The sequence below is a fragment of the Lepidochelys kempii genome, chromosome 2, assembly GCF_965140285.1.
Source record: "Lepidochelys kempii isolate rLepKem1 chromosome 2, rLepKem1.hap1, whole genome shotgun sequence".
Taxonomy (NCBI): domain Eukaryota; kingdom Metazoa; phylum Chordata; order Testudines; family Cheloniidae; genus Lepidochelys; species Lepidochelys kempii.
Genome location: NC_136381.1, coordinates 106272191 through 106286642, shown reverse-complemented (window position 1 = coordinate 106286642; position 14452 = coordinate 106272191). Strand labels below are relative to the sequence as shown.

General features: G+C 43.5%; 1 protein-coding gene across 5 annotated transcripts in view; it reads right to left on the bottom strand.

Moving 5' to 3' along the window:
* DCDC2 (doublecortin domain containing 2) overlaps positions 1–14452 on the bottom strand; it is a 237775-nt gene that overhangs the window by 222691 nt on the left and 632 nt on the right. For all 5 annotated transcript variants that reach the window (XM_073331884.2, XM_073331883.2, XM_078851592.1 and 2 more), the window contains exon 2: positions 2959–3035. In XM_073331884.2, coding sequence (XP_073187985.1) covers positions 2959–2965 — 7 coding nt within the window. In that variant the 5' untranslated portion in view covers positions 2966–3035. The remainder of the gene's footprint in view (positions 1–2958; positions 3036–14452) is intronic.

Below are 14452 nucleotides of genomic sequence, written 5' to 3'. Positions count from 1 at the left end.
CAGTACTGGGTTTATTATCTTCTTGTTATTTAAATAAATAATGTTTTCTCCTTTGTAACAGACTCCCCCAAAGCAGAGACTGTGACTGTCCCCCCTCATCATACAAGGTGTACAAGAGAGGGGTGAAGACTCCTTCTTATCTCCCCACATATCTGCACACAAGGGCCGGATCTATGTTCCCATTCGTCCATCCCTCTTTCTGAATGTTATCCATACTAGAGAAATTCACTGGATTGAAAGTATTTCTGACGCTGTGAATAATAGTTCAAAAATACCCAAGATACATTGCACAAGGGAAGTCTCAGGCTGCATTTTCCTTATTAATGTGCTTCAAACTTATTCAGACAATTTACCTTCAAATATTCTGGTGTGATCTGGGGTGAAATCCTGCCTCCACTGAAATCAAAAGCAAAACTCCATTGACCTCAGTGGGGCCAGGATCTGACCTCCAGTGTCTAGAAGCAAAGATGCTGAGTGCATGAGAACTGCGGATGGATACAGCAACTGGTGAAGTACTATTTTCTCACTAGGTGCTATTATTCTTTACTTACGGTTACAAATTTGATAAGAAAGGCCTTTACTGATTCCTCTTGTTTGTTCTACAAGGAGATCACAGTCAAATGCCTACTCTGTTTTGAGATACATCCTTTCATTAAACATTGTTTGCACAGAATCAGTTTCAGCGCCTTCAAAATAAGAGACACTGAGTTACATAAAATATTGCTGGGCAGTCTCATTTTGAAAGAAGGGCTTGGTCCTCAGCGTATCTTCACTGCTTTGGGTTCCTGGTCCAGGACTAGGTGCCATGGTAATACAAATAAATAAAATAATAATAATGATGGGAGGATTCACTAGTTAGTGGTCAGTCCTGCAGCCTTTACTTGCACAAGCAATTCTCCTGACGTTACTGGAACTACTTTCCTAGGTAAGGATTGGGCCTTAGAGTTTGTACAGTGATTCAAAGATATGAAGTGCCATTTAATTGCTAAGCATTATTATTAGACTTTAAAAGGGGCAAAGGAAATTCCCTTCACCATGGAGACTTGGCTATCTCTTTTAAAAGTCTATATAGTGGGGAAAGACTTTACTGGAACAAGAAACATCTGAAAAACAGCCCCTTCATTTTGCACTTGGCACCTCTTTCTGGACTCCTTTTTTGTAGGGATTAGTTTACTCACTCTCAAGAATAAAACAGACTTTTATTGGACTCCTTTAAGACCAGATTCACTAAAAAAAACTCCATTGATGCAGCACAGAAGCAAGGACAAGCCAGAACAAATGAAGAAGGGAGTGTGGTGCTCCTGGGGTATGACAGACTAACAGAAGTGGGGGTTTCGGTTTGTTTTTTTTACCGACTCTGATCTGTGAGTTCTTAATTAGGGCTATATTTATTTGATGCCAACATTTGTCTTTTTGTTACTGGCATCTGATGGTTTCTCTTTATATGACATGGACAGTCCATGTATAAAGCAACTGACACACTGAAAATCATTCTGTATTTATATAACATATATTTTCTGATTTTTTTTCCTTTCCTGGTCTTCAATTATAAGAACATTCACAAGACAACTGGATTGGGTCATGTATCTTTTTGCTGCTTATTCCTCACTTGAATTCAAAAACTTGACTGGGCTATAATCAAGGTATCAGTATGGCTGGGATCAAGTTCTCTGTATATACAGATTAAAAAATCAGAGTGTGCGTTAGCTTGTTGCCTAGATGAGCAATACATGTAATCACGTGTTTCGTAGGGGGACGCTCTCCATATCGCTACTTAAGTCTTTTAAGTTAAATTATACATATAATGTTGTTGGTTTTTTTTCCTTCTATGGTCCTTCTACTGCCTGAATGGGCAAGGTCTGTTGACAACACAAAGTGAAAGTCCGCTCCTACAATGATCAAGTAAGGCAAGAGTAAGCTCATTTCTGCAAACTGAGTTCACTTTGGGTAGATCATGTTCCCTAAATGTGGAGCTTTTTAATCACTCCTGCACTAGGACTCAGTAGCCCTAAACACCAGAAATAACCCATTCCACTGTGAGAGGTCAGTTGGATCCTCTAAGAATCAAAATGGCTTCTGCTGAGCTGGAGACTGACCCCCTTGGGGACAACATCAGCCAATCAGAAACCATGTGACTTGCCTAATGTAGCCTGTCCTTCTGAACCAGGATTGAATTCATAACACTCCATGAATAATAGCCTGATAAAGTCTGTGGATATCCTAGGGCGAATAAAGTTTGCAAAAACAATCTATAGAAGGTATTGAGACAAACCAACCCTTGCACAAACTATTCATGGTTTACAGACAAAGTTCTAGCTCAGGCCAGTTAATTTTGAGTACTTTTGACAAATAATTCATATAATTCAACACAAAATACTGATGTATATAATGTACAAATTAAGAATCCAATTCAACTTCCATTAAAGATAACAGAAAGACTCCCATAGAGTTCAGTAGGTCTAATATCAGACCTTAATACAGCAGCAGTGTGGCACATTCATCCTAAATTACTTATAACTTTTCATAAATAAATTACCCTTTGGAATGAAATTTCCCTTTCTTGTTTTTAATCAAAAGATGATTTCTGGTGTGTACAAAATTTGCTAAAATTCTTCATGGACATCTTTGCATTATTGAATAGAATATAAGATGTTTTATAATAAGTATGTTTTATGTTCTGATTACTCAAATTTATTTTTTTAATGGACTTATTCAATGAACGCAAATGCTTTGATATATTTGGACTCATTTTGATGACAAATAGCAAAATTTGTATTTTGAAAATAGCGTGTGCTAGCAATGCATGATTTTCCACTACCTTTTTAACACTGTATGTGTTGCTCTATCCAGACCACTGCACAATGAAACACTGTATAAGCCAGGTAAGACTTTGACCCCACTGGACCTTCCCAAAACCCTGGCTAAAGCCTGACAGAAAATTAACAGAAAATATATTACATTTCATCTAATTTCTTTTATTGGCTTCTTTTTCCCATCGACTGTTGCAAGATCAAAACTGCTCGGTTCCTTCATACCTGGAGATTAGAAAATGATGATTACATTGAACAAACTGATTTCAACACACATGATGATCACAACATACAGGAATTTTTCTCTTGCTTTTTATCTTAACTTTTTATGAAGGAAAAATCACCCCCTGCTGTGAATTGTCAGGAAGGCAGTTAACCATTACAAGAGAGTAATTTCAGGCTGACTGATGTCAGACATACTATTGTTATTGGTTAACAGTTATATTCCTCCACTCATTTGCAACTTCTGATCTAATTTATAAAAGGGAAAACTTCAAAGTAATATTACTGTCCTCCTATCCAGTGCTCTTGGTCTCTGGGTTCACCCAGATATGAAAAAACGTGTCAGAAATATTACTATTTTGTGTGTAAAAGGTAAACGGCTGATGACCTTGATACTGTCCCAAAGTCAGGCAATGAGGTATAATCTGTCAACCAGTTTATCAGCTATTCAATGCCAGATTCAGCCATCCCTGTTGACTTTAGGCCCAATTCTCACAGTCACACGATATCATTTTACAATGCACTGGCAAAATGAAGGAGCAGAAACAGCCCTAAGAATACCCTTTCTGCAGGGGGATATTCCAGCTGGCACAGAGTTGACATAAGGGATGAGATACTCATCTACTCCAGCCTCCTTACATTAGATAAAGGGGTCAGAGCTACATAAAGGGGCCCAGGATGGTGGAGACTTCCCAGTGCAGGCTCTGCAGAAGCCAACTATAAGACTGCCTTCCAACACAAATCCTGGCATATCAAGCATGATCGTGGTAGCTGGGGGAAGTGAGACATGTTATAGATGTGTTGCAGAGATCCTGGGCACTGCTGCAGCCCATAGGCCAGTGGTTCGTAAATTGTAGGGTGTGCCCCTTGGGGGCGCAGCAGGACCCAGGGTGCCACAGGGGGAAGAGAGCACCACCCCACCCTGCTCTGTCCCCAGCTCCTCTCTGGCCCCGGCCTCAGCCACCAGCTCCCAGCCCCACTCCCGGCCACGGCCCCAGCTGCAGTTCTGGGCTGACCACGGCCCTGCTCCCAGCCCCAGCTCCAACCACGGGCCTTCTCCAGGCCACAGGCCCCCAACCCCAAGCGCGGCCTCAGTTGCAGCCCCCGACCCCGACCCGACTCCCAGCCGCAGCCCCCGCCCCAACCGCGGGCCCACTCCCAGCTGCAGGCCCGACAGCAGCCCCACTCCTGGCCGTGGCACCAGTTGCAGCACTGGCCCCACTTCCAACCACAGGCCCGCTCTTGGCTGTGGCCTCTAACCCCTAACTGCGGCCCCAGCTGCAGCTCCGGCTCCAGTTCCAACTGCGGCCCCGCTCCCTGCTGCAGCCCTGTCCCAAGCCCGGCCACTGCCCCCGGCTCCAACCACGGCCCCACTCCCGGCTGCAGCCCAGCTCACAGTTTTAATCGCACTGTTAAACAATAATAGAATACCAATTTAAATGTATTATACATATTTTGGATGTTTTTCTACATTTTCAAATATATTTATTTCAATTATAACACAGAATACGAAGTGCAGAGTGCTCACTTTATATTATTTTTATTACAAATATTTGCACTGTAGAAAAGATAAAAGAAATAGCATTTTTCAGTTCACTTCATACAAGCACTGTAGTGCAATCTCTTTATCATGAAAGTGCAACTTACAAATGCAGAATTTATTTTTTTACATAACTGCACTCAAAAACAAAACAATGTAAAACTTTAGCGCCTACAAGTCCACTCAGTCCCACTTCTTGTTCAGCCAATCGCTAAGACAAACAAGCTTGTTTACATTTACAGGAGATAACGCTGCCTGCTACTTATTTACAATGTCACCTGAAAAAGAAAACAGGCGTTCACAAGGCACTGTTGTAGCCAGCGTTGCAAGGTATTTACATGCCAGATATGCTAAACATTCGTATGTCCCTTCATGCCTCAACTTTTTACAGTGCCAATATTGTAATAAAAAATAATACATTGTATTCTGCACTGTAATTGAAATCAATATATAAATGCAGAAAAACATCCAAAAATATTTTTATATTTATATATAAATAGTTTTCCTTCATCAGCCAAATTCTGCCCTAATGTACACCTGAGTAATTCCAGTTCTCTAACCAAGGACAGAATCGGTCTCCATGTGCATAATTAAGATAAACACAGGAGAGATCATCCTTTTTGGATTAATAATATTTGAAAAAATAATTGGATACACCATGGCATACTTGTGTGCACTATGAAATGATTATTGAATGTTGGGAATCATTAAGAAAGGAATAGATAATAAGACAGAAAATATCATATTGCTTCAATATAAATCCATGGTACGCCCACATCTTGAATACGGCAAGCAGATGTGGTCGTCCCATCTCAAAAAAGATATATGGTAACTCCTCACTTAACGTTGTAGTTATATTCCTGAAAAATGCTACTTTAACCGAAACGATGTTAGGTGAATTCAATTTTCCCGCAAGAATTAATGTAAATAGGGGGGTTAGGCTCCAGGGAATTTTTTTTCGCCAGACAAAAGATATTGTATTCATATATAGTATAAGTTTTAAATAATTTTAAACAAACAATTTAATACTATACTCACCAATGATGATTGTGAAGCTTGGTTGAAGCAGGGGCGTAGCAGGGTCAGGGCGTGGGGGCTTGCCCCATTCCGCCCACTGTGCACTGCTGATGGGGAGTGGGGATGGGGGCTTGCCCACTCCCCAGCTGGAACGCCGGGTGGGTGGAGTGAGGCAAGCCCCCGTGCCCTGACCCCGCTTCCTGGCTGGAACGCTGGGTGGGCGGAGTGGGGCAAGTTCCTGTATCCCAACCCTGCTCCCCAGCAGGAGCGCCAGGCGGGTGGGCAGAGAGCAGCGAGCCAAACAACCTTATAATGGAACATTGCGCGACTTTAAACATGTATGTTCTCTAATAGATCAGCAACCTAAAAACAAAACAGTGTTAACCGGGATGACTTTAAGTGAGGAGTTACTGTATTGGAATTGGAAAAGGGCAACAAAATGATTACGGGTATGGAATAGCTTCCATATGAGGAGAGATTAAGAAGATTGAGACTTTTCATCTTGAAAAAGAGATGACTAAAGGGATATATCATAGAAGTCTATAAAATCATGACTGGTGTGGAGAAAGTAAATAAGGAAGTGTTATTTACTCCTTCTTGTAACACAAGAACTAGGGGTCACCAAATGAAATTAATAGGCAGCAGGTTTAAAACGAACAAAAGGAAGTATTTCTTCATACAATGCACAATCAACCTGTGGAACTCCTTGCCAGAAGATGTTGTGAAGGCCAAGACTATAACAGAATTCAAAAAAGAACTAGATAAATTCATGGAGGACAGGTCGATCAATGGCTATTAGCCAGGGTGGGCAGGGATGGTGTCCTAACCTGTTTGCCAAAAGCTGGGAATGGGTGACAGGGGATGGATCACTTGATGATTGCCTGTTCTGTTCATTCCCTCTGGGGCACCTGGCATTGGCCACTGTCAGAAGACAGGATACTGGGCTATATGGACCTTTGGTCTGACCTAGTATGGCCATTCTTATGAATGATGGGAATCTAATTTTACATTACTGTCATTTAACTATAATGTGTTTGTCAGACAGTAGCATGTTGTATAGGATAAATCAGATTGTAAAAGCCATTCAGTCTTGATGCAAAGGGTGTAAATCAATTGATACAAGACAAACAAATGAAGTCAGTGCACAGTATCCACTTACATCAACTCTGAGCTCAGGCCTAATAATGAAAATGGACAACAACAAAATGTACAGAGAGGGTGAGTGTAAAGTTTCCAACAGAAGTGAATTTAATTTCAGTGCACTCTATTTTGCTAAATGGAATGCCCACAATCCTTTCTTAGACTCACATTGCTCTGCATAATGTATCTAAAAATCAGTCTGAGGAATATCAGCCGGTTATGTACAGCTGTAATTCTGCAGTAATTGGACTATCCTCACTGACAGTTTGAAGTACACATTATGGGGCACTTTACTCACTCGTACTAACTGGAAGAAATAAAACACTGATGCAGTTGTAAATTTTAAAATCTACGCCACAGCAATTTCACTCACTTATACAATTCCCAAACCAAAAACTCCATTAAAATACAATTAATGTTGTAAACATATATGAACTATTTTTTCCCCAAAATCCTCATTGAAATGTTGCTGTTTAAGCCACACCTGTTGCTGATTCCACTTGTCAGCAACATGGGGTATTTTTAGTGCACTCAAGACTCCTGAGAGATACCTGAGGGCGTAAGCAGGAGAAACTTTATTAACTTTTAGGCAAAAGCCCCCGATGGACAGCTTAGGTGGGAAAGAAGGTGAAAAAACCCTCTTTCATCCAGTTCTGAGTAGAAGCAGCAATGGAAGTGGAGACAATTTGATCAAGGCTTCTGAGGCAATGTCAGTAGTTTCTGAATTTTTCACCTAACAGAAATTCACATTTTCAATTAAATGTGAATTTTATGTGTTTTTAATTTTCTACAGGGTTGATTCTCTCTCTCTCTGTGGCTATTTCCTTGCAGGGCATGAATTCTGTGCTCATCCACTAGGTCCTCATCCTGCAAGCTAGAGGCAACCATATTTATTATACTTCAAGGGCAGCTTTGAGCTGGACCCTTTCCTTATTTGACAGAATATGTGCATTCCATTTAAAAAAAACCCAATGCAACAGACCTGCCCAAATGTGTAACCATTGCACTAGATGCACACCACTTGACAACAGGTCTGCATACAGTTCTGAATACTAAGGGTATGTCTACACTATGAAATTAGGTTGAATTAATAGAAGTCAATTTTTTAGAAGGCTATTTTATACAGTCGATTGTGTGTCCCCCCACTAAGTGCATTAAGTCGGCGGAGTGCATCCACAGTACCGAGCGCGTTGACTTTCAGAGCATTGCACTGTGGGTAGCTATCCCACAGTTCTTGCAGTCTCCGCCGCAGGTTCTGGGTTAAGCTCCCCATACCTGATGGGGCAAAAACATTATGGCGGGTGGTTTTGGGTACATTTCGTCAGTCACCCCTCCCTCTATGAAAGCAATGGCAGACAATCGTTTTGCGCCTTTTTTCCATGTGGGCGCCATACTGCTTTCAGCAGACCATGCAGTAGGACTGCTAACCATCATCATCAACATCCACCGCTTCCACTGCCATTCCGCTCTCCTGATGCTATGAATCCACTCGCAGGCCCTCTATATGACCGTCATCATCCACCGCTTCCGCTGGCACTCTGCTCTCCTGGTGGTCTCGTAGGGCTGCTTCAACTCTGCTCGGCTGCTCTTGTCTCACCTTACCGCGGCAAGCGTGCAGCCCGCTCAGCTGTTGAGTCCTGGCAGCAGACGGTGCAATAGGACTGTTAACCATCATCGTCGTCATCCACCGCTTCCACTGCCACTCTGCTCTCCTGGTGGTCTCGCAGTGCCGCTTCCGTTGCAACTCTGCTCGGCTGCTCTTGTCTTGCCATACCATGGCAAGCATGCACCCACTCAGCTGTTGTGTCCTGGCAGCAGATGGTGCAGTAGGTCTGCAAAACTGGTCATCCAACCACCGCTTCCCCTGCAACTCTGCTCTCCTGCAGACGCTATACCACAGCAAGCATGGAGCCCGCTCAGATCACCGCGACATTGTAAATACCTCGCTCATTATCATGCAGTATATGCAGAACCAGAACCTGCAAAAGCAGGCGAGGAGGCGATGGCAGCGCAGTGATGAGGACATGGACACAGACGTCTCTCAAAGCACAGGCCCCGGCAATTTGGTCATCCTGGTGGCAATGGGACCGGCTCATGCTGTGGAACGCCAATTCTGAGCCTGGGAAACAAGCACAGACTGGTGGGTCCGCTTAGTGTTGCAGGTCTGGGATGATTCCCAGTTGTTGCGAAACTTTCTTATGCGTAAGGCCACTTTCATGGAACTTTGTGACTTGCTTTCCCCTACCCTGAAGTACAAGAATACCAAGATGAAAGCAGCCCTCACAGTTCACAAGTGAGTGACGATAGCACTTTGGAAGTTTGCAACGCCAGACAACTACCGGTCAGTCGGGAATCAATTTGGAGTGGGCAAATCTACTGTGGGGGCTGCTGTGATGCAAGTAGCCAGCACAATCACTCAGCTGCTGCTATCAAGGGTAGTGACTCTGGGAAATGTGCAGGTCATAGTGGATGGCTTTGCTGCAATGGGATTCCCTAACTGTGGTGGGGCCATAGACGGAACCCATATCCCTATCTTGGGACCGGACCACCAATACAGCCGGTACATAAACCCAAAAGGTTACTTTTCAATGGTGCTGCAAGCACTGGTGGATCACAAGGGACATTTCAACAACATCAATGTGGGATGGCCGGGAAAGGTACATGACGTTTGCATCTTCAGGAACTCTGGTCTCTATGAACAGGAGCAGCAAGGGACTTACTTTCCAGACCAGAAAATAACAGTTGGGGATGTTGAAATGCCTATAGTTATCCCTGGGGACCCAGCCTACCCCTTAATGCCATGGCTCATGAAGCCGTACACAGACACCCTGGACAGTAGTCAGGAGCTGTTCAACTATAGGCTGAGCAAGTGCAGAATGGTGGTAGAATGTGCATTTGGACGTTTAAAAGCACGCTGGTGCAGTTTACTGACTCGGTTAGACCTCAGCGAAACCAATATTCCCATCGTTATTACTTGCTGTATGCTGTGTGCTCCACAATATCTGTGAGAGTAAGGGGGAGACGTTTATGGCAGGGTGGGAAGTTGAGGCAAATCGCCTGGCCGCTGATTACATGCAGCCAGACACCAGGGCCATTAGCAGAGCACAGCAGGGCGCACTGCACATCAGAGAAGCTTTGAAAACCAGTTTCATGGCTGACCAGGCTACGGAGTGACAGTTCTGTTTGTTTCTCCTTGATGAAAACCCACCCCCTTGGTTCACTCAACTTCCCTGTAAGCCAACCGCCCTCCCCTCCCCCCTCTGATCACCGCTTGCAGAGGCAATAAAGTCATTGTTGTTTCAAAATCAAGCATTCTTTATTAATTTGTCACACAAATAGGGGGATAACTGCCAAGGTAGCCTGGCAGGGGTGGGGGAGAAGGGAAGGACAAGCCCACACTGCATTTCAAAACTTATTGAATGCCAGCCTTCTGTTGCTTGGGCAGTCCTTTGGGGTGGAGTGGTTGGGTGACCTGAGGCCCCCTCACTGCGTTCTTGGGCATCTGGGTGAGGAGGCTATGGAACTTGGGGAGGAGGGCAGTTGGTTACACAGGGGCTGCAGTGGCGGATTGTGCCTTTCCTGCACCTCAACCATACGCCAGAGCATATCAGTTTGATCCTTCAGTAGCCTCAGCATTGCATCCTGCCTCCTTTCATCATGCTGCTGCCCCCTCTCCTGTTACTCTAGCCATCTGTCCTCGAGTTTATTTTGTACTTTCCTGGACTCTGCCATTGTCTGCCTCCATGCATTCTACTGGGCTCTTTTAGTTTGGATGGACTGCATGAGCTCAGAGAACATTTCATCGCGAGTGTGAGTTTTTTGCCTTCTTATCTGTGCTAGCCTCTGGCCCGGAGATGCTTGTTGCAGCGTTGAAACACTTGCAGCTGTGGGAGGAAAAAAAGGGAGACTAAAACTGAAAAAGATACATTGGCCATTTAAAAGAAGGGGCTGATGTTTTTGGGTTAACACATAGCACGAACCCAACTAAACATCCCCACACCCAATTCTCTGGGATAGCTTCACCCCTCCCCTCACCACGTTGCTAACAGCAGGGATGATTTCTTTTCAGCCACAAGCAAACAGCCCAGTAGGAACACCTCTGATGTCCCCTTAATAAAATTCCCCTATTTCAACCAGATGACCATGAATGATAACACTCTAAGGATAACACAGAGAGATAAAGAACGGATGTTGCTTGAATGACAGCAAACACCAGGACCACACACTGCCATACTTCCTTATGCAATGATTCCAGACTATGTGCTACTGGCCTGCCATGGTAAAGTGTCCTACCATGGAGGAAGCAATAAGGTTGCCCGCCCCAGAAACCTTTTGCAAAGGCTTTGGGAGTACCTCCAGGACAGCTTCATTGAGATGTCCCTGGAGGATTTCTGCCCCATCCCCAGACACGTTAACAAACTTTTCCAGTAGCTGTACTGGCCACAAATGCATCCCAAGTCTTCAGGGCAAATTAATCATTAAACACGCCTGTTTTAAAACCATGTATTATATATACAAAGGTACACTCACCAGAGATGCCTTCTCTGCCTTCAAGGTCCGAGAGCCCAGGTTCATAAACATTTCCAAGCTGTTGGGGAGAACGGTTTCTCCGCTTGCCTGGTGTGTGCTATCATCTTCCTCGTCCCCAAAATCCTCAACACTTTTGCGTGAGACTCCCCCCTTGCAGGAGTCCATGTACAGGGGTGGAGCAATGGTAGGGGCACCCCCTAGAATTGCATGCAGCTCATCGTAGAAGAGGCATGTCTGTGGCTCTGACCCTGAGCAGGCATTTGCCTCTTGGGTTTTTTGGTAGGCTTGCCTAAGCTCCTTAAGTTTCACGCAGCACGGCTGCAGGTCCCTGTGATAGCTTCTGTCCTTCATGCCCTTGGAGATTTTTTCAAATATTTTGGCATTTTGTCTTTTGGAATGGATTCTGATAGCACAGATTCATCTCCCCATACAGCAATCAGATCCAATACCTCCCGTTCGGTCCATGCTGGAGCTCTTTTGCAATTCTGGGACTCCATGGTCAGCTCTGCTGATGAGCTCGCCACACTGGCCAAACAGGAAATGAAATTCAAAAGTTCACAAGGGCTTTTCCTGTCTACCTGGCCAGTGCATCCAAGTTGAGAGTGCTGTCTAGAGCGGTCACAATGGAGCACTGTGGGATTGCTCCCGGAGGCCAATACCATCGAATTGCGTCCACACTAACCCAAATTTGACCCGGCAATGTCGATTTCAGCGCTAATCCCCTTGTCGGGAGTACAGAAATTGATTTTAAGAGCCCATTAAGTCGACAAAAATGGTTCGTTGTGTGGATGGGTGCAGGGTTAAATCGATCTAACGCTGCTAAATTCAACCTAAACTTGCAGTGTAAACCGGGCTAAAAAAGCAGCTGTAATCAGCACATCAGTAAGCTAAGCTGACAATTCATGCCTATCTTGAAAGTATCAAGGCTGCATCTAGATCTCCATATATATCTATTACAAAGCAACATTTCATTACATTATATTACACATTACAACAATGCTCAACTGGCTATTATTGAGTTCAAGGTGTTGGCTTCATCCTAAAACTATAAATGCATCCTGTTTATCTGAAGACACCTCTCTAGGCAAGACTGCCATAGTTGCAATCAGTGTAGGTGCTTGAGCTATGTCTACCTGTGTTTAGGCCTGATTCTTCAATTCATTCTTTGTGGGAGGACCTCTGTGCCCATAGAGAACCCATTCAAGATAATGGGGTACCTCATGAACTACGGGGTCCACCAGCATGGAACAAGTTGCATGATCATGGCCTCAAAGGAGAGAGAGAGATGACTCTAGATTTACTGGGTCCACCAGAACCCAGATTTAACAAACTTGTAGACACTCTGTAAAGCCTGTCTTTTTCTGTGAGTATTAGGAGAAGGAGATGCTGGAGTCATTGATGAGACATAAGGATTTTACAATTAATATAATTGTGATGAGCAAATATTTTATATGAAATCATGTGGACTAATGATATTTTTGCTGTTGATTTTAGTTCTGACAGTCTATTTTTATTTATTATGAAAGCATCCAGGAGAATAGATGAAAAAAAACGAACAAACAAACCCAACATTTTTCCCTTTTGTCCTCATGCAGATTAAAGAACATCAGCTTTCCTTTTATAATTGCCAAGGATTTCTTTCAAATTTGCTAAATATCATTTCCGATATAAACTCTTTAAATACTCTCCCAGTGTTTGCATTCTACTTATTCAGGTGCTTCTCTACAGATTCTACGCAAGTAGCAGTCACTTCCAGGAAATGGTGCATGTTAACTTACTTTCCCACTCTCTTGCATTACCTTTTACAGTGCCTGGTATTGCCATGTTTTGTTTTGTTTAAAGTGTTCCTGGTATCCAAGATTATTAAATTCAATACTGTTGCACATACTGCCACCTACTGTGACCCAACAAAATTAAGGCTAAAAGACTGCCCTTTGTTTCAGTGGGCTTTGAATCAAGCCCTAAACCAGCAGCCAAATTCTCCTTTCAAATGCATTTGAGTTCAAGCTGGAATAACTCCCTTGACTTCAGTAAACATATCACTGTATAGGAACAGAGGACTGTGAACTTGTTTCGTCATGGCCTTGCACCTTGTGAAGTAATTTGCACTTGTGCATAGTGACTGTAAAACACTGTCATTTTGATTTGGTATGTTTCATACCCCTATACACAGCTGTAAATGTCTTCAAAAAGAGGTGGTGGCAGGGGAACTGAGAGCTGGCTGGGGCCAAATTCTGCTGTCCGTTACACCTGTGTAAGTAGTTTAACATAACTCAATTGAGAGCAGAATTTGGCCCCAGTTCTCTTACCTCCAAAGTTGCAGGGCCTGATTCAGTAAAGCACTTACTGCATGTCCTTATGTTCATCACTATTCAGGATAACACTTAAGCATATAAGCATATGCTTGAAGTTAGGCACATGCTTAGGCACCCTTACTGAACAAAGGCCACAGTTCCTAAGGGGACCACAGCTCAGGGTATTTGCAGTTCTTGATTCTAAGAAATATAGTATAATAACTATAAGCAGCAGCTGGTCAACTGAGGCTCATATTTAATTAGTAATCTACATTTCCAGCTTGGCTCCACTTTCTCCATTTAATACTACAGGAATTTCTAAGTGCAACATTGATGATAAATATATTGCTAAAGGATTTGGTTTGGGTGGGAGGATTTCGTTAATTCCAATCTATGTGGCTTGAGTGGAGATGAAAGAAAGGGAATTCCTTTTCAGTATTTTCATTAGAGCTTTGCACACAATAAAATATTTAAAAAGTAGTATTTGGTAATGGGGGAGGAGGGGTAGGTTACTGAGGGCCTCTCCACACAGTCTTTCCTGTTCAGCTGTTAAGTGTGCCCACAGCTGGAGTCACTCAGGAACAGCTTTAAATTCACACCCTGACCTAATCCTCAGTAACTTTCAAGTGTAGCTAAACCCTAATTTAACTTGAGCTTCAACTGACCAGTTCATCTTGGTGCTTAAATGTACGTTCAAAATTTATTTGGTTAAATATGCTTACAAGATCTTTGGATAGGGCAAAATAGCTGTGCTGAGCTCAAACTGGGAAAAAATTAAGAACATCCCATTTCATTGTCAGGTGTTCGCACCCCAGATCCCAGTCCTGCCATCCACATGGGAAGATCCTGCACTGACAAGGAGCAGCTTGTAGAACCAGAGGCCCTCAGTCGAGGCTGCG